The sequence below is a fragment of the Equus asinus genome, chromosome 8 (assembly GCF_041296235.1).
Source record: "Equus asinus isolate D_3611 breed Donkey chromosome 8, EquAss-T2T_v2, whole genome shotgun sequence".
NCBI lineage: Eukaryota > Metazoa > Chordata > Mammalia > Perissodactyla > Equidae > Equus > Equus asinus.
This window is the reverse complement of record NC_091797.1, coordinates 86133997-86154699: the sequence shown is the minus strand read 5'-3', so window position 1 is coordinate 86154699 and position 20703 is coordinate 86133997. Positions and strand designations below refer to the sequence as shown.

The window sequence follows — 20703 nt, the reverse complement described above, 5'->3', positions numbered from 1 at the left end:
TAAAAACTTGTCAGCTTCAAAGGATACCATCAAGAAAGTGAGAAGGGAATAATCCACAGAATGGGAGAAAATGTTTGCAAATCATATATCTGATAAGGTGATTGTATCCAGAATACAGAAAGAACTCTGACAACTCAACAGTAAAAAGGTAAATAGCCCAATTTAAAAATGGGCAAATGGGGGCCAGCACCATGGCACAGTAGTTAAGTGTGGCATGATCCACCTTGGCAGCCTGAGTTCGTGGGTTCAGATCCCAGGTGCAGACCTAAACCACTCATCAGCTATGCTGAGGCAGTAACCCAAATACAAACTAGAGGAAGATTGGCACAGATGTCGGCTCAGGGCTAATCTTCCTCAAGCAAAAAAAAGGAAGATTTGCAACAGATGTTAGCTCAGGGTGAATCTACGTCAGCAAAAAACCCAAAAAACAAAAAACAAAGGATATGAATGGACATTTCTCCAAAGAATATATACAAATGTCCAAAAAGCACATGGAAAGATTCTTGACATCATCAGTCATCAGGGAAATGCAAATCAAAACCACACTGTGATGCACCCCCTAGGATGCCTACAGCCAAAAAGTCAGATAAGATTAAGCATTGAAGATGACGTGGAGTGATTGGAATCTTCATATACTGCTGGTGGGAAGGTAAGATAGTGCAGCTGTTTTGGAAAAGCACTGGGAAGTTCCTTAAAAAGTTAAACATGAAGTTAGCATGTGATACAGCCATTCCACCCCTAGATATGTACCCAAGACATGTCTGCACAAAAACTTGCTGTGAACTTTCATAGCAGCATTACTCTCAATAGTCCCAAAGAAGAAGCCATCCAATGTCCATCAACTCATGATGGAGACATAAAATGTGAACTATCCATACAATGGAATATTATTGGTCCATAAGAATGAATGAAGTGCTGATACAACATGGATGAATCTTGAGAACACTGTGCTAAGTGAAAGAAGTCAGTTACAAAAGATGCCATATTGTCTGATTTCACTGATATGAAATCTCCAGAATAGGCAACTCCATAGAGACAGAGAGTAGATTAGTGGTGGCCAGGGGATGGGGGAGAGGGGAATGGGAAGTGACTGCTAATGGATACAGAGCTTCCTTTTGGGGTGATCACAATGTTCTGAAATTAGACAGTGGTGATGGTTGCACAATTCTGTGGGTGTACTACAACCCACTGAAGTGTACATTTTCAGTTGGTGAGTATTATGATGTGTGAATAAAGTTGTTGAAAATAAAAGATTAAGCATCAAACTGTTTCCAAGAAAGAACTCCAGGGGCAGGAAGGGCTGAGCGCCAGAGAGAGTGCCATGAAGGAGACGGGTCTTATGCACTTCCTCATGGGGCAGAACATGAACCTCTGAACTGAGTAACACTGCAAGACACCTGCAGCTCCTCACAGTCATGGACGTGTGCCTCCCTCTGGCTAGTCTCAGCAATCGGTTATTTTTAGCGAAGATCAGTTTTCTGCCTCCAATCCCAGTTAACATTCTTTGTAATGCACACCTCCCTCCTGTGCCTTTCAAAGCCCCTGACTTATTCAAAATATATTGTGGTGTACATCCAAAAGCTATATAATGTTATAAAACAATGTTACTGCATTTAAAAATAAATAAATTAAATTTAAAAAAAAAAAAGCCCCTGACTTTTACTCCCTAGCGGGACACTATTTGGGTTTCTACCAGAATCTGTGCTCCCTGGATTGCAATTCTCTGATCCCCAAATAAAAACCTCTCTGCCTCTCATTTTGGCTTTTTGACTTTTAGCTCAAGATACATGGGGTCAGAAAGTGGGACCTGAAGTGATCTCACCTTTGGGGACCAGCGTCCCCTGGAACCACGTACAGTACCTGCACAAGCCACCTGGGGCTCACCCTTTGTGAATCACTGACTCTTCCAACTGTGAGTCCTCTCAAGTTCTGACCTCCCTCCACTTGATCGAGGTCGGTCCCTTATTTTGGGATTGGGGGTGACCGCCCAGGAGGTGACTGTCTCAGTCCTATGTGGTGGCCATTGCCACAGGAGGGGATCCCTCAGCAGAATTTTTTCCCTGGTTGGTGAGTACTCTCACTGAATTGAGGAGTTCCCTTATTGTCATTCCTGTCTGTGTGATTTTCTTTCACATAGGACTTCATTTTCTAAAGTTTCCCAAGAATTCTCTCCCTCAGGAACTCCAGCTAGTCTTATGTTTAAGACCTAAGGTCTGTTCTCTTGTAAATTTCTATATCAATGGACCAAAATTACTAAAGATGATTTAAAACCACAATGGCCAGTAGGGGGAACATTCTAATTACATAAGATCATTTAAAAGATGCACTTAAAAGCAAAGGCTTCAAGGGGCTGACCCAGTGGCATAGTGGCTAAGTTCAGGTGTTCCACTTCAGCAGCCCAGGGCTCATAGGCTCAGATCCTGGGCATAGACCTACACACCACTGCTCGAACCAGGCTGTGGCAGTGTTCCACATACAAAATAGAGGAAGATTGGCACAGATGTTAGCTCAAGGACAATCTTCCTCCAGCAAAAAGAGGAAGGTGCACAATGGATGTTAGCTCAGGACCAATCCCTCTCACCAAAAAGAAAAAAAAAAGAGCAAAGACTTCAAAGTTCTAAAATGACTTTGATACCGGACCTGTCAATCTCAAGTTTCTGTGCCCAATGCACAGTAGGCCAAACACTGAAACATCGGTGCTTGGAGATGGGGAAAGGTTGATTTGAATTGGCCAAAATGAGAAGGTGGGAGCATGGGTTTGCTCAAACCCACCTTAAGAAGAGCAGGAAAAAGGAGGTTTTATGGAGCAAAGGGTCTTGGCAGAGGGAGCTTTGGAGAAATAAAGGGTCACTCCCAATAAGCTCCTGGGCAATCTGACTTGGGGGCATCAACAGCGGCTGGGGGCCAGCCATCCTGTGATCACAGCCTCTGCAAATGCATTCTATTTCTTCTGGAAAACAAGCTAGCAAATCCTTGAGACCCATAAGTCAGCCCTCAGGTTAAACAAGAAAACAGCAAATTGATAAGAGGCACTCATGTCTTTGATGGGAAGAAGTCATGTTCTTACTGAATATCTATAGTAACCCTCAGGTGCCCAGCTTCGGCTTCATTGCAAGTTTTGTTGCCGAAATCTAGTGAAAAATTAAAGATATAAGAGGGACCTAAAAGAAAAGACTACACAACCATAAACAGAAGTCCACCAAGTTAGTGGACTGACACCCTCATTTCTCTTCTTGTAGGAGGCCCCTGGATGGGCCCCTCCAGTGTTGATGAGACTCAGGGTTTTCCTGGTAAACTGCTATGTTATTCTCTTAAACAGCCTAGGGGAAAATAAAATTAGAATCAATGAGGTTATTTAATACTGCCAGAATTATATACTGTTTTTCTAAGCCAAAAACTAACAAGGTTTTTACAATGATCTTTTTTCTTTACTAGCTCTCTGGTCAAAAATTGGCCAAATTCAAAGCTGACATTCAGAGCCTGAGAGGAATTTTTTAAACAGGATTTCTTCCCTAAGTTAAAAAAAAAAGCAACAAAATATGTCCCCAGAGAGAAAGAAGTAAATTAAGGATAATGCAAATGGTCAGGTAAATGAAGCTATGTTTTCATTTAAGTTACAACTCAATTTCTGAGGCATTGAGAACAACCGTCCTTATCTTACAAATCCTTGCAAATCTGAAAGTGCAGCTCTGCAGGCAGTTCAGATTCCACCCACTCCCTTTCACCAATCCTACACCCCGCATCTGACTTGAAGCCTTGGACCCTCTCCAGGAATGTTCCCATTTAGACCATCCACCATTCCTGAGACTGCAGGAAAATTTAAAACCCCAATCACCCTGAAAGTCCTAGGAAAAAAACTTGCATTTTTTTCTCTCTTTCATTTAAAGTTGTAATTTTTTCCCATATCTGTAGAATGAAAACACCTCAGGAGATAATACTCCACAGTCACCTGAGACTAAACCTGGCTCCTCAATCAGAAAAGCCTGAGGTTACAGTAAAAAAAGGGAAAAACATATCCTTTGAAATGCAGGCTGCTAGAGAGGCTTTTCCCCTAAATCTAATTCATAGCCTCCTTATCTCCAGCAAAGATAAATCTTAAACATCTTCTCCACAAATATTAACAATAACAAAAGCTTTTAAGCAGATGACCTTAACTTGTTCCATCTACTAGAGACACAATGCTTTATAAACTGGTCAGTTTTGTATTGTACCTGATTCACTGCTATAATTTTTCAAATGAAAGCTCTAAGGCCTCTGTCTGTGTTGGTCTATATACACGTAGCTACATTATACATGTGTGACATTGCTGTACCACCAGATGGTATAAACAAAAAGTGGATTTCTATAAAGAGCTCTATCTAATGAACTTAAAGTAAGAACTTACATAAATTATTCCTAAATATAATAGACACTGACTCAAATGTTTTTCAAATTAACCTGATATAAAATAATTGTTGATGAAATTAATCCACACCCAATCTATAAATGAAAATTGGGGTGAGTTTATTCTGAGCCAAATGTGAGGCCCATATAGCCTGGGGCCTTCCTTCCCCAAGGAAGGAGGGGCACTGAAGAGGTGGGGTGTACAGAGTGGTTATATACCCTCAAAGAACTTGTTTCACATATGATTGAAATGTCCCTTTTGCAACACTCATGAGACTGCTCTGTTGACCCAGCTATTGATGGACACAGCGGGTAGTAGGTCTGTGGTCTCGGTGGACAGAGAGGTCTGTTTTCTTGACCTGCATGGTCACAGATGATCACAGCAATCAGTTCCTAGCCTAGGGAGAGATGCTGATCCTTAAGGAAATGCCAATGTGGGGGAAGTTGCCCCTTTATCTTAAGGCCATTTGTTCTTGTCTTTGGGGCATAGCAAATGCTTAAAGCAGATATACAATGCATGCTCAATGGTCATGTCAGGCCCTTTTGGAAAAACAAGATCAGGCTGAATTAGGTTTACACCAAATGGCTTCCTCATATTCTCCAATATATCCTATTACTTGAAATTTTTGTTTGTCATAATCATAGCCAAGCAAAGCTTGCTTAAGTTTGTTGGCTTAATTAAAATAGACATGTCTTCAGAGTTATCAGCACTGGACATAATGGAAACATACAACTTTTATTCTACCTGGGTTATTAATCAAATAAGCTCATGTTATCACTCATAAAATTTGTCAGCAAGAAAAGATTAACTTAAAATGATAGCTAACTGGTTTAATGTCTCATGAAATTTTCATGAATAATCCAGTAAGATTGTTAAGAGAAAATGAACAATATAGATGTTAATGAAATAAGGCATTTTAAGTGCAATAATTATGTTTCATGGCATGTGTACTTTAAAATAGCTTCTCCGAATCTTTTGGTAACTTGAAACCTTAGAGTTTTGCTAAATGAAAGTAAATGATGGGAAATTCACTGAACATCTTGAAAAGATAAAACAGATCTCCAGATAAGCTAAAACAGGAAAATGGTAGCTACTGCACAGGGGTTGATCTACTTTTGGCTTCTTATTACAGAAAAAATAAATGATGCTTGGATCTACTAGTAAACACATCTCATGCCACATTAAAAAAATTTATGCTATGAGAAATATGTTTTCAGTAAAAGAAGGTACAAGGAATGACGATATTTTTGTAAGAGGTTAAATTTGTCCTAAAGTAACACTGGTTATGAGAAAGAAGAAAGGTGAAATTTTGAAGGTAAAAAAGAAAGTTTGTGGAAGAAGAACCCTGAGGAAAGAGTCTTGTGCGAGGTCAAGCTGGCTAAGATTGAATGAATTCAATTAAGTAAATGAGGTTTAATATCAAAGTAAGCTGGTGCAAAATTGAAATTTGGTTTTCTCTGTGTGTTTGTTATAAGGACAAGGTCTTTTGGGCTTTTAATCTACTCCTGATAAACAGATCATGAAAAGTTCTCTTCATCTTTGAGTAATCTGGCCAAAAGGCAGGGATTTTATGTTTTATCAAAATAACTTGCTGTGCTTTATGTTAAAAGCTGAGTCTTTCTATTACAAAGAGCTAAGGTTTTGCAGCTTTGTAACCTTCTATATTTGCCTTTGAAACCTTTCATCATCTTGGTTAAAAGATAATTAAATATTGTTTCATAATGATCTTTGATCCTATTTAGGCAAGTATTTGAAGGCCTTTGATGTTTTTGACAAACTTCTGCAAACCAGATTCTAAATAAAGTCTTTTTTGACCTCCAGCTCACATTGTGATTTTTCAGAGGATCCCTGAGACATCTTAAAAGATTGATTTTCTCTCCATATAAAAAGGGAGATGTTAAAATAATTAGGCTTATCTGATATGTAAAATTACATGGGAAACATTGTCGATAAGCAGGTAAGCCTTCTTCATGGGATGCCTTTACAAGTATATGTTATGAGTTCTAGAAATTACATGAAATTCCTGGGAGTCTAACATGTCCTGGAATAAAATGCTGTCTGTCCTCAGAATTGAGGCTCACACTAAACACCAGGAAAGTTCCTTAGCTGACTTTCATGCAAAGGCAGCAACCACAGAATCTGTAAAGATGGGCACATGTGGATGAAGTCCATTCTGCCTCTGCAAAGAACAGTCCCTCACTGCCAGACTTTTGTCATCCTGACATCATTATAACAAGGCAACAGCCTCCTCCTGGAGCAGAGAAATGAAGGTGGGTAAACAATGGCTGTAAATTCAATAGTCAGGCCATGGAAAACCCAAGAGCCCACTGGCTTCTTCCAAGCTCTCTCTGAAAAATTCCATTTTTCAGTTTTTACACTCCTTCACCCGTTATAGGAAAAACTATTTCTCTCTCAGAGGCCTCAGAATTCTTCTCTCTGGGTCCTTTGAGCACCTGCAGCTGGACTTCATTCAACTGTCACTTCCTATGGTTCACCAATATGTTCTTGTTGTTGGATGTGTTTTCTGGATGGGTTAAAGCCTCTCCCTCACCACAAAGCTGATACCCTCATGATGGCAAAGAAACTGCTAGAACATATGCTTCCCACTTGGATGCACCTTCCACAACCTCCAGTGACCAAGGCACCCACTTCACTGGGCAATCATAGGAACCTTAATGAAAACTCTGCAAACATCTTGGGATTATCACTGTCCCTATCACCCACAATCATCAGGCAAAGTCAAGAAAACTAATGGGAAAACTGGATTCAAGCAGAACAAGTATTAATTACCCAGGACTACATTACCTAAGGAGGATGTTCTAATGCTTTGTTTTTCCAGATTTAAAGAACTCTCTTCTCTTAAGCTATCAACAATTTGGTAAGACATATCTTTGAAAACAAGGATAACATGCTTACCTTTTCTCCCTACCTCATCCCTCAGAATTCAGAAACTTTCAGTGAGTATTCTTATTTTCACTTGTGTAAATAATCAGGCCAAGTTTTTAATATAAATGAATTACTTTTACTGTGATTATCTTAGGTAAAAAACAAGTTGTGGGAATGGGCTGGCCCCGTGGCTGATTGGTTAAGTTCATGCGCTCCACTCCAGGCAGCCCAGTGTTTTGTTGGTTTGAATCCTGGGTGTGAACATGGCACTGCTCATCAAACCACGCTGAGGCAGCGTCCCACATGCCACAACTAGAAGGACCCTCAACGAGGAATATACAACTATGTACCAGGGGGCTTTGGGGAGGAAAAAAATAAAATCTTTTAAAAAAAAAGTTGTGGGTAATTGTAGAGAGAAAAACTATGTTTGAACATTTATACATATTAGATTCTAGTCCTGTTAATTGTCTCTGAGGTTTGTTATTTACTGAAGACTGGACCCCCTGGCCTAAGATATGCCTTCAGTCCTGCAGCCTGTTCACTGTGCCCTCTTTGGAAAATATGAACTCCGTGAGACAGACACCAGCAGATCAGTGTCTGCTGGCACACAGCCTTCTGCTGCTCCCCTGTTGTCCTATGTGCGTATGACCAGCTACTGTGAGTCTCTACTGTTTTATGCTCAAGCCCATCACCAACATGTTAAAGACACTTTCCTGGATTCCAATTTAAAAGATGATGTTGGTCACAGTCTAGAGCCTGGTGACTGGGTATTCTGGGAGCATCATCAGAGGAAGACAGCCCTGGAGCCCCATTGGAAAGGACCTTACCAAGTGTTCCTGACCACTGACACTGCTTCAGAAGTAGAAGACACTGCATTCTGTGTGTCCCCCATTTGGGTACATCTTTGTGTGTGATTACTATGGGGAACCACGGGCTTATGAATGTCTAGACAACTGACATATGGCAAGATAGTTCCTTAGGATAAAATTTCATTTCCAGTTCTTGATAAAAAAGAAACCCAACCGCCAACTCATAGGTCTAGGTGAGACTTGGAGACCCCTTTCTATACCTCATGTACTCTCCATTGATTGCCATTGCCAAAGGCTTTGTCCCTTGGATTGTTGTTGCCTGTAATGAGCTGTTGATAAAAAAATATATCCCTAACCATAGCTAGACTGGCATATTATATTTCTTGAGCCTTAGCACAATAACAATGAACCCTGGATTCCCTAGCAAGGGTTGTACTAGATAATCGAATGGCACTCAGTTATCTCCTTGCAGAACAGGGTGGCATCTGTGTTGTAGCCAACACTTCCTGCTGTACCTGGATCAACTCTTTGGGAGATGTTGAGTTAGAACTTGGAGAAATTATAAAAATAGAACAGGATGTCTCCTATGCAGTATCTTTTAATGACACCCTCTGGTTACCTATCAGTGTTTTCAGCTGGCTTCCTTCAGGCATAGGTGCTTGCATGAGACCGGGACTTCAAATATATAATATGAGTATTACTGGAATTTTTTCTATGTGTATTTACATTTAAGCTTCTCATGGTACTACTCACTCAGATCTGCTCCAAGTTATACTAATAACTATCGTCCTGATTTGCATGATCTTTGGAGCCTTCAAGCTACTAAACATTTGTCTTTCTCGATGTTGTGTGTCTATCTCTACGTGCAGAATAATGATTGCTCAGCGACTTGAGATGATCAACCAATCTAGAAACTCCAAAAAAAGGACTTGATACTTTCTCCAGCTAGAGACCATGCCTAAGACTTATTTCCTGACTGCCTCCTTGTTGCTCAGATGTGACCAGAGCCTCTGACTACATTACTCCTATTGATGGTTAAGCACCATGCTTCCCCTCCATGAGGGTAACAAATAGAAATGGCAAGCCATAGGATATATTGGAGTATATGAGGAAGACATTTGGTGTAAACCCTAATTCGGCCTGACTTTGTTTTCCCTAGAGGGCCTGACTGTGGCCACTGAGCGCACATTGTATATCTGCTTTAAAACATTTACTATGGCAAGAACAAATGGCCTTAAGATAAAGGTGAAACCTCCCCACACATCAGCATTTCCTTAAGGATAAGCATCTTTCCTTAGGCTAGGAACTGATTGCTGTGCTCACCTTTGACCACCCAGCTCACCTGTGACCACCCAGTTTGAGACAGAACTGCCACCCTGCTGTGTTCACCGAGACAGCAGACCTACCTGCTGTTTCCATCAAGCGCTGTGCCAACAGAGCAGTCTTGTGACTATTGTAAAAGGGACATTTCAATCCTATGTGAGACAGCCTCTCTGGGGGTATATAACCATTCTGTGTACCCCACTTCTTCGGTGCCCTTTCTTCCTTTGAGAAGAAAGGCCCAGGGCCATGGTCCTCAGATTTTAGCTCAGAATAAACTCTCCCAAATTTTCATTTATAGATTGGTTATGGATTATTTTCATTGACAAGGGACATGGCTTCCCAGGAATGAGCCTCCTGGCAATGAGGGAAATATTAATAAATCAAACAGTTGATCTACAATGCTTTCTGTTGAAAATGTGCACAATGACAACAAAATGGAGTAACACATGTCAAGCCTTCTACAATGGAGCTGGGAGGCCACTAAGGAAATGGGGCTTATGCAGGCATACCATGTCTCTACTCAGAGGGAATGTCACTTTTGAATTGTGCTTCATTGTTGTTATCTTGTCCTTCTCTCAAGAGGTGTGCTTACTCCCACGGATAAGAACTTTCTGCCTTGGAGATGGCCTTAGCAACCAATCACGTATAGCCAAGAAGCAACAGTTGTTGCCAGCACCAGTCACAAATTTTGCAAAACATCTTGTGGAATTTCTCTCTTTTTGCCTTTATAAACCCTTGCCTCCTTTGTCTTCCTCAGAACACCTTTTGGGTTTCTGTCTGAATCTGTGTCTCCTGAGTTGCAATTCTAGTTGCCCAAATAAACATCTGCTGTTTGAATTGTAGAGAACTTTTCCTCATCAACATCTCATAGTTCTGGAGGCCAGGAGTCCCAGATCAAGGTCTGGGAGGGTTGATTTCTGGTGAGGCCTCTCTTCCTGGCTTGCAGGGGGCTGCCATCTTGCTGTGTCCTCACATGGGAGCAGGGGAGAGGGCAAGCTTTTTGGTGCTTCCTCTTATAAGGATACTAGTTCTACTGTGGGTCAGGGCCCCACCCTTATGGCATCATTTTACCTTAATCACTTCCCCTTTTTTCTGCTTTTTCTCCCCAAATGCCTCCAGTACATAGTTGTATATTTTTTAGTTGTGGGTTCTTTTAGTTGTGGCATGTGGGACGTCGCCTCAGCATGGCCTGATGAGCAGTGCCATGTCCATACCCAGGATCCGAATCCCCGAAACCCTCAGCCTCCGAAGCGGAGCACGCGAACTTAACCAATTGTTTATGGGGCCGGCCCCAACCTTAATTACTTCTTCTCTCCAAATACATTCACACTGACAGGGCTTCAACATATGATGTTTTGGGGGAAAATTCAGTCTATAGCACCCTCCTTCCTCAGGGCTCCAAGCATGCCATGCACACAGCTGATTTTTAGCCTGTACCATGCTGTGTTTTTAAGTACTATTTATTTTTCTGATTCTAAAAGTAACGCATACTTAGAGTAGAAAGTGTGGAAAATGCAGAGAAATATAAACAGAATAAAAATACGTGAACCCACAACCTAGAAATAAACATTATCAGTATTTTTATATTGATAATGTAAAGCCAGGTGTTCTTTCGGTCTTTTTATTTTGATGTACATTCATACATGTTCTTGTATACAACTTGGATCAAACAATATGACTTTTTTTGGTAACAACCTTCTTGAGATGTAATTCACACACCATACAATTCACCCTGTTAAAGTGGTGGACAATCCATCAGATCTTAGTGTAATCACAGAGTTGTGCAACCATCGCCACAATCAATTTTAGAACATTTTTATCACCTACGAAAGAAATCCAGACCCTTTGGTTGTCAGTCTCCAAACCCTCCCCTCCCCCAGCCCTGGGCAGCCTCTATTCTATCTACTTTCTGTCTCTGTGGATTTGCCTATTCTGGACACTTTGTATAAACAGAATCGTACAAAATGTTCTTTTGTGACTGACTCCTTTCACTCAGCATAATGTTGTCAGGGTCCATCCATGTTGTATCAGGACACATTCCTCTTGCTACATGATCCTTTCCCGCAGCAGCATGCTGCTTATTCCATTCTCTTCTAAACAGCTGTATTGAGATACAATTCACCTATTTAAAGCCCACAATTCAATTTCTTTTAGTATAGTCATGGAGGTGGGAAATCACCACCATAATCAATTTTAGAACATTTTCATCACCTCAAATTTCATTCCTCTTTATTGCCAAATCATATTCCATTGCATAGGTGTCCCACAGTATTTATCCATTCATCAGCTGGTGCACATTTGCACCTTGTGGCTATTAAGAAGAACGATGCCATGAACATCTGAGTACAGGTTTTGGTGGGGACATATGTTTCCATTTCTCTGGGAGTGGAGCTGCTGTGTCACATGGTCGTCTCCATGTTTACCCTTTTGAGGACCTGCCAGACAAACCATGTGAATTTTATCCAAAGTTTCCCAGTGTATTAATCATGTGCACTTTCACAAATTCTTAAATGTTCTTTAAACACTTGGCTTTAGTGTTTGCAGAGTTCTGAATCTGAGTTAACCATCCTTTGTTGTTGGGCACTTAGATTATTTCCAATTTTTGTGTTATAAACAGCATTTCAGTGGACGTCGTTGGGCATCAACCTTTTTCTGTGTCTCTGGTTATTTCTGTAGAGCAGATTATCAGACCATTGGGTCAAAGGTCACAGGCAATTCTGAGGCTCTCAGTGCATAATGATAAATTGCCTTCCAAAAAAGTTGTGTCAGTTAGGTTCTCACAAGTTGAGTGTGGGAATGCCAATGGCACACCAGCTTTTATTTTGTCTCCTGAGGTCACTGGGGCAGGGACTTTGGGCATCTTGACCCTGTGCCCAGCTCAATGTGCAACACATCATATGAGTTCCTGTTACATAAATGAGGGAGAGCAGAGGAAGGCCCTGGTTACTGCATGGACCATAGGGGCCGAGGAAGGTACAAGTGTCTGAGTCATCATGGCTGGTTCCCTAGGACTGTCTCCTAGTTGACATTGGGACTCAGTGAAGACTCAGGTGGTAACAAGGCATGACAAGGCCCAGAACCCTCCATGTGGAAGTGAAGTGGCTGATGGAAGATGAGGAAGCCACACTCCACAGTCATTTAGGGACAGACGCTGGTGGGGACGGTCTGAAGACTGCCAGCAACTCTGTTCTGTGCTCCACTCTGCGGGCAGCAGTCTTTATACAATGCCCTGGAAGAACGACCTTCACTGAGCTGGCGAGGTCCTCAAGCCCTCTGCTCACCTGGACATCCTGAGGAGACACCCAGGACCAGGCAGCTCATCACTTTCTGAGAACCTGACTTCTTTCACTTACACACACAGGGCCTCGAAGAAGCTCCTTAGGACAGCTTCTCTCCTATTGATGACAATGTCATTACTCCCCAAACTGTTAAAAACAGAGAAGGGAAAGGGCACAAGGGGACTTCTGGGGGCCTGCTCTATTTCTTGATGGGCGTCTGGTTACATAGGTGTATGCTGTTTCTGAGAATTCACTGGGCCCTGCCCTTAATCCATGTGCATTTCACAGCATAAATGTTGTTCCTCAATAAAAAATGAAAACCAGAGAGGTTGGGGGAAGAGAACCAGCACTGAGTCTGTCTCTGCACAGGCCCTTTCTGTGGGGTCTGTCGTGTCACCCCCTCACAGTGACCCTGCCTGGTAGGGATCAGCCGTGTTTCACAAGGACCCAGGGCTGAGTCCTAGGAAGGCTTTTACGTGGACTGTAGGATTCAGAAGTGTTTCCCTTACAGCTGAGGAGAGTATCTGGGCCAGGCAGAGGAGACTAATGATAACAGGTTAGGAACAGGAAGTAGAACATTGTGTCTAGACTAGTGTTGATCTCGGATTCAGAATCCAGGATCTAACATTGATGGATCAGGATTTGGTCCCAGGCCCGTCAGACTCCAAACCCTGAGGAATGTCCATTACACTAATGCTTCTGATAATAACCATTCATCATATTGAATAAGCATGTTTTGCAGGACAATTTCATATATCATTCCATTTTTTCTTAGAGCAGAGGGAACATGGGGACCCCTCACCCAGCCCCTCCTCCACTCCACCCTGCCTCCAGCATCTCCCTCCACACCACAGGGGGCTTTCTTTTTACCTTTCCCTCAATATTTTATCTAAAAGATTATGAAAATCTATAGTACACTTCAAAGATTAGTACCGTGAAAACCCATATAGCCTTCGTGTGGGTTCACAATGTTTGGGGTTTTTTTTTTACCATTTTGCCCGGTCTGCTTTCTTCGTCCCTCTCTAGAGGGAGCAGATATATTTAGATAGATATCACAGGAAACCTTTGGAAAGTAAGTGGCAGATATTCAGACACTCACCCCTCTCAATGCTGGCCTGTGAATTAGGACCTTCTCCAGATGACTGCTGTCCTCTTGTCGCACTCAGGAAATTTAACACTGGCAGACAAATCTAACATTGAAATTTCCCCAGCTGTGCCAATAATAGTTATAAATCTTTTGTTTTCTGACTCAGGATGCACTTCAGGATCTTGCATTGCATACAATGTCATGTCTGAGTCTCCTAAGCAGAACCTTTCATCCTTCTGCCCCTGCATGTCACCTCGTCACTTTCACACATACGTGCACTCAGCCACTAGGCCTGGAGGTGACAACCCTTGACACTGCTCACTGGGCCAGGCCTGGCCTGGCTTCGCTGGCCTCCCCAGCCCTTCACAACCATGTGGGGCTGGACCTGCCCATGCCCTGCCCCCCTCAACTCTGTGCTTTCCCCACTCTACATCTCTGCCTTGAACTTCTTCCTGACCCCTGGAAAACCAGCCTGAGAGTATCCTGGCAGGAAGCCCCCTGGTTCCCAGGGGAGCAAGTCCCCTCTCTGGACCCCACAGCCCAGGCCTGGCCCCACTGCCCCTACACCACTTCCAGTGTCTGTTTAGGGACCCTTCTGTCCCCATCCCCTCAGCAGGCAGGGAGCTTCTGAGAGGTGGGTCCCAGCTTGCTTGTCCCCCATGTCCTCAGCAGTGACACAGGGCTGAGACCCAGGACTCAGGCTTGGGGTGGATGGAGTCAGTGGATGAGTAAGATGAAGCCTGTGGGGGCCGGGCCAGCCCAGGAGTGGGCAGAGCAGACCACTAGACTCTCCTGCCCCCAGGACAGCCACTCACTGCGGGAGGCCTCAGGCGCGGAGGCCCGGAGACTGCTCCAGCTCCACAGTATCCCCTTCAACATTCTCCTCACTGGGGAGGTAGGGCCCAGATCAGGGTGGGTGGAGGCAGACAGGGGTGAGGGATGGGAGGCGGCGACAGCCACAGCCAGAGCGGCTTAGCCCAGGCCTCTCAGGCAGAGAAGTTTGGTTCTGTGCAACCAGAGTCCAAGGCAGGGGAGAAAGCAGCCTGACAAGAGGAGCTGTCTCAGCTGCTCTTATGCTGGGGTCCTAGGTCAGGTCCCCTCCCAGCTCTGGGCCTCATCCATGGAATGAGTGTGATGGGCAGATGGTCCGACCCTCCTGGGACCCCAGGCAAGGGCACAGACATCTCTTGGGCCCATAACCACTCGGCTTATGTGTACCAGCCCCTTCCTGGTGGAGCCCTTGGGCTGTCGGGATCCTTTGGGACATTCTGCCTGTCTCCTTGGTGACCCCCAGCCCAATACCCTGCTCACTTGGCTGCAGGGAGCCATGGAGTGGGGAGGCTGTATATGTGGACACATATGTCACTGCTGCCCAAGGTCACACCTGAGAATGTGTCTGGCCAGCTGCTCGCCATAACCTGAGGCAACTGCACAAGGACCATGCTCTGACCAAGACCCCAGGTGCAGCCCAGGGGCTGGAGAGAATGTCTGTAACAGAGCACATGGAAGCCCCAGCAGGCTGGCCTGGTTCTGGCTCTGGCATCCTCCCGGGGGCCTGAGTCCAGCATGCTGGAGAATTTCCCCATGTCCCCGGGCCCGTAGTCAGGAGGGGAGGGATGGGGGCTGCAGGAGTCCAGCCCTCTCTTGGTCCCAAGGAGGGGCAGGGATTTGGGAGTGCCCACCCCAGGGAGACAAGTGGCTGCCTTCTCAGGGGTCCCTGGTGACCAGGTCATGCTGGCAGCTTGCTGGTGGAGCCAGAGTGGGGAGGCCCAGGGCTGGGGCTCAGGCTGGGCAGCATCTGGAATCACCTGGAACCTGGAAGCCCAGCCAACCCTCAGGTCCCTGCTGTCTCTCAATCCCCAGGGCAGTGTCCATGGGAGGCAGGGTCAGAAGGGCTGGGGTGAGAGTTCATGGTCCTGAGGCCTGGTTATTGGAGTGGGGTCACGTGTGCCTGGTTGTCCTTGGGGCCCAGAGAAGGCTGATGTCAAGGCCACAGAGAGTCAAGGAGTAAAGCTGCTAGAGCCAGCAGCTTCCTGTGTGGTCCTCACAGGCGGGAACTGGGAGGTGGAGGCATCTACAGGAGATGCAGCATGGCCTTGGGGAAACCAGTGGGGGTGCAGGGTGGGCCTGGGACCCCGAGGATGGGGCCCCACAGCCACCAGTTGGGGCCCAGGTGCTCCTGCTCCCACCTGCCCGCGTGTGTCCCATCCCTAGCCGTCATCCCAAATCCCTGAGGGGGGGGCAGGGAGAGAGGCAGCTGGAGCTGCGGGCCCTGAGCTTGGAAACAGCTGTTGCCTCAGTCTGCACGTGGCTGTGTGCCCCCAGGGGAGCCTTGTGTGCCTGTGCCTGAGAGATGCGTGATGCGTGTACCTGTGGGCCTCGACATCCCGGGGCCTCAGGCACATGTCCTGCTGTCTAGGAGCCCTGGGAAACTGAGGGAACCCAGGAACTCCACTGCCATTTCTAGGCGGCCTCCTTGGGGTCCTAGTTCTGCTCTCTGGATCCGCCCCCAAGAGGACATGATGAACTCCTGGAAGGGAGCCTGGGCCCACCCTGTCAGGGACCCCTCTGTGCCTGGTATGTGTAGGAGTGTGTGCAGGTCCCCTCTGAGCTGTCCAGAGGGCACTGGCCTGAGAGGAGGACCCCGGGACCCAGGCCCGGCCATTTCCCTGACTCAGGGCCATCCCAGGGCTTGTGCCTCCCCCTTACAGAACCTCAGCATCTTTGTTGTGGATTAGGGACAATCGTCTGGTTCCTGGGGGCAGATGAGGACTCAGTGCTGCAAAGAACACCACAGTGACACGATGGCAGGCCATGGGGGTGGCTGAGCAGTTATTGCGGGTCCCTGGGACTTCGGGCCTCTTCCCTGCCCACCCTGCTCACCTGCCCAGGTAGCTGGAGTTGGTCATAAAGTGGAAGGTGCTGGGCAGTGCACGGCACCAGCTCCAGCTGTGGCCCACTCCCAAAGACTCGAAGTTTGGCACCTGGGCTAAGGTCTGAGGTCCTTGTCATGGACAGGCCTGCAAACCCAAGCTGCCCCAGATTAAAGGAGCTGCCAGCTCCTCGGTCCCCATGAGGAGGTGCAGGAGGGCAGGCAGGCCCCTAGCGGTCCTCATGGATTGGCGGGCTGCTCCGTGTGGCCGGGATCCTGGGCCGGTGCCTGGCTGGGGATCTGCATGTCCTGGGCTGTCTTTTCTGGGCTGCTACGTGTGGCAGTCAACCCCAGCAGCTCCCGCTGGTTCTCCTTGCTGTGCCAGATGCCATAGCCAAAATACACCGTGAGACCTGCAAGGGTGACACAAGCCTGAGGGGCAGGTCCCAGCCCAGCTTCCCTGCTTGCTTCCTCCTGCAGCCCACCCAGGGTCCCAGCCTGGCCCCCACTCACCAATCAGCAGCCAGATGGCGAGGCCCAGCCAGGCTAGGTAGCTCAGCTGCAGTATGAGGAAGATGTTGAGGAGGATGCTCAGGGCTGGAGTCACGGGCACCATGGGAACCTGAGGGGGCAAGGGCAGGGCTGCTGGGCTGCAGGGAAGGGCTGCTGGCCTGGGGCCTGATTTCTTGGGAGCCCACAGAGCCTTTCTCCACCTCTGGGGATTCTGGAATCAAGGGCCTGCTCACCATGCAGAAAGAGGGGGATGGGGTACTGGCCTCCCCCACCCCATGAGCCCTGGTGCATCCTGCCACAGCAGAGGAGGAAGGGGCGAAGGGAGCTGGCTGGGCTGAGAGTGAGGGGTGCTGGCTGGAGGAAGTACCTGAAAGGCATCCTCCCGGTGCTGTTGCTGGTGGGCCCCCAGGACAAGGAGACTGAGCAGAAACACGACGGAGCTGAGCAGGAGCAGCAGGGTGTGGCCCCAGGGTGGGAGGTGCAGGGCCGAGCCCCCAAAGACCAGCACGCAGTCCAGAGTGACGGCTGAGGACACCAGGACACCGAGTGCCCAAGCCACAGCGGCTCCAGGTCTGTACCCACCCAGGAAGCCAAGGTAGGGCCTCAGGGCTGGTCGCAGCTGCCCGGGCTCAGGGGCTGAGGCCTGCTCACTGCCCACCGAGCCTGCTGTGTCCAGTGAACTGGCTGGAGGGGACTTGTGGAAGCATAGTACAATAATGCCGGTGGCCAGGAAGGTGTAGGCTAGCAGTACAGTGATGGACAGGAACTGGAACAGTCCCCGAAGGTCCAGGAGCAGTGCCAGGAGAGCCATGAGGACCCCGAACACCAGGATGCCCACTATGGAGACTTTATTCCAGGGGTGCACATGGGTAAACACCTGGAAGAAGAGCCCGTCGGCAGCCATGGTACAGACCACGTGTGGCAGGAAATAGAGGATTCTGAGCAGGACAGTGTTCATGGCTGTGGCAGAGGGTGGGAGACTGGTTAGCATAGTGGACAAGCCCACCAGGGGCCTCTGCTGGGGTTCAGGGCATGGGTGGCCCCTTGGGAACAAGGGCATGAGTCTATCTGGGCTCTCAGAGTGAGCCTGAGTGTAGGTAGGGTACTGAACTGTTCCCCACCACCACCCAGGAATGGGACAGCCCAGTTCAGGTGACAGACCCACTGGAGAATCTGATGAGGGCTGAGTCCCTCCACCAGGCAAGGACCTGGAAGCACCTGCCCAGAACTGAGATTCTGTGTACAATTGGGAGGGGCGGTGAGTAGGTCCCTCCCAACGAGCCTGGGTGGAAAGTCTAGTCATTAGCACCTTCCTGGGCCCAGGATGCAACTGGCAACACAGGCCCAGATGCAACTGTGTTCTCTGGAGGCTTAGGGCAGGGCCCCACCACCCTGTCCCCTCCCCACTTGCCCAGAAGAGACCCTCACCACAGATAGCACCAGCCGCCACGATGAAGCCCGCCCAGCTGTAGCCCCGCTGGTAGAAGGCATCAGTGAGCACCCAGTCAGGATCCAGGCTGTGCCAGGGCACCATGAGGGTGAGCACAGTGGAGGCGAGGATGTAGGCACTAGCCACCAGTCCAAGGGAGATGGCGATGGCCATAGGCACAGCTCGCTTTGGATTCTGGGCTTCCACACTGGCGACAGCAATGACTTCAAAGCCCACGAAGGCATAGCAGCAGGTGGCGGCACCGGCCATGATGCCAGAGAAGCCAAAGGGCTCAAAGCCACCCTCATCAGCACTCCAGTTGTGCGGGCGGGCCAGGACAAACCCCAGGATGATGATGAAGAGGATGACGAGCAGGTTGATGAGAAGCAGCACGTGGTTGAGCCAGGAAGGGACACGGCCTCCACAGGAGATGAATGCGGAGGCCAAAAGTACCATGCCAGCAGCCAAGAAGTCTGGGTACTTGGCCAGGACAGGCACCTGCCAGATGCCCACATGGGCCACAGTGAAGCTGCGGATGCGGTGGCTGAAGATGGTGTCCAGGTAGCTGCTCCATGCACTGGCCACAGCAGCGCCACTAATTAGACACTGGAGGAGCACTGTCCAGCCAACAAGGAAGGCCCACAGCTCACCCATGGACACATAGGTGAACAGGTAGGCAGAGCCCCTACCAGGCACACGCACCCCGAACTCCGCATAGCATAGGCCTGCAAGCAGGGAGGCCACAGCAGCGATGCTGAAGGACACAAGAACCGCAGGGCCGGCCATCTCCTTGGCCACAGGGCCCGTGAGTACATAGAAGCCTGAGCCCACCATGCCACCCACACCCAGCAGGGTCAGGTCCAGCGTGGTCAGGCGGTGCTCCCACGGCATCTCTGTGGTGGACTCCTCCAGTGGCTTCAGCCGGTTCAACTTCTGGCAGAAGCGCACAAGACTGGCAGTGCTGGGCAGTCCCCAGGCCATGGTAAGCGGCTGAGAGGAGCACCAAGCCAGCTGCTGGCACCTACGAGGGTGAGAGAGGAGTGACAGGCTGCCCAGATTGGTTCTGACCAGCCTTCAGTCCTTGCTCTGACCCTGCCCTGAGGACCGAAGCGTTGAACCACTGGCTGCCCGGAGGGCTGGATGAGGCAGGGTCAGGGTCACAGCGAAGCATGGAGATTGCTTTGGCCTGCCTCCGGGGCAAGGGACGGAGCCTGGTGGAGGGGGACCTGGGCATGTTTGGGAGGGGCCCTGAGGGCGGGGAGGGGGCCGCCCCAGGGAGCCCAGCTAGGAACCTCTCCAGTGGTCTGGGATCCCAGGGTAGGGTGGAACACCAAGGCTTCCTGGGAGCTAGGCCAGGGCTCCGGGACCCATAACAGGAGTGTTCTGGCCTCAGACAGCAGCCCTCATGCCCACACTCCCAGCGCTGCCAGGCTGTATATCAGCGCCTGGTGGGAGTGGGGGACATCCTGGGCCCTGCACCTGACGCTGAGGCCCTGCCACCCACCTCCATACTGTGGAGCCACCTCCGCCATACCCCTGTCCGCAGGTAGCAAAGCCGTCACCTCCTCTCTGGCCTGAGTCTGTCCTAGCAGGACTTCCTACAGCTCACCTGCTGTCACCCTTGCTGCCACTATGGCTGCAACCGCCACGGCTCTATGCTGGTCCCCACCCCTGGGTGACAGATTCAGCACTGGGCCCTACACTGTGGTCCCACAGGCATTCAGCCAATGCCACCCATACCTCAAACGGTCAAGACCAGAGATCCCCAGGTTCTAGGGAAGCCCTATTACTGTGCCCGGTTCACAGGTGAGGACGCCCAGGCCACCAGGTAACTGACTAGCCCAGGTCACCAGGGTGGCCTCCGGAGGCTGGTGGGAGTTAAGGTCCAGGTCTAGGGTGGGGGATCTGGAGCCCACCCGCTTTCCACTGCTGCAGACACCCTCCTTTATCATTCGTCCCAACACAGGTACTCCACCAGCTGGGCACCATCCAGGCCCCTCCACACTGGGAGCTGTGGGGCTGTGGGCGTCAGGCAAGACGCTGGTAAGACGAGGGTATGAACCTGGCTGAGAGGTCCTGGGCAGCGCCTGGCCTCTGGGCACAACGGGATGGCAGTAAGCCA

The 20703-nt window shown here is 48.3% G+C and overlaps 1 protein-coding gene across 1 annotated transcript; it reads right to left on the bottom strand.

The window, feature by feature from the left end:
- Positions 1-13288: 13288 nt before the first annotated feature.
- Positions 13289-19562, bottom strand: LOC106828615 (cationic amino acid transporter 4-like). Its single transcript, XM_014837270.3, has 4 exons — positions 18581-19562; positions 17520-18112; positions 17153-17261; positions 13289-17052 (listed from the first exon to the last, which is right to left on the bottom strand). Exons 1-4 carry the CDS (start codon positions 19560-19562, stop codon positions 16880-16882), a joined length of 1857 nt encoding a protein of 618 aa, XP_014692756.3. The 3' UTR covers positions 13289-16879.
- Positions 19563-20703: the final 1141 nt, after the last annotated feature.

Coding starts and splice junctions, on each gene's coding strand:
- LOC106828615 (XM_014837270.3), bottom strand. CDS start 19,562: ATGGCCTGGGGACTGCCCAGCACTGCCAGTCTTGTGCGCTTCTGCCAG. Junction 17,262..17,519: donor ACCGGGAGGATGCCTTTCAG/GTACTTCCTCCA, acceptor TTGCCCCCTCAG/GTTCCCATGGTGCCCGTGAC. Junction 17,053..17,152: donor CGCCATCTGGCTGCTGATTG/GTGAGTGGGGGC, acceptor TCACCCTTGCAG/GTCTCACGGTGTATTTTGGC.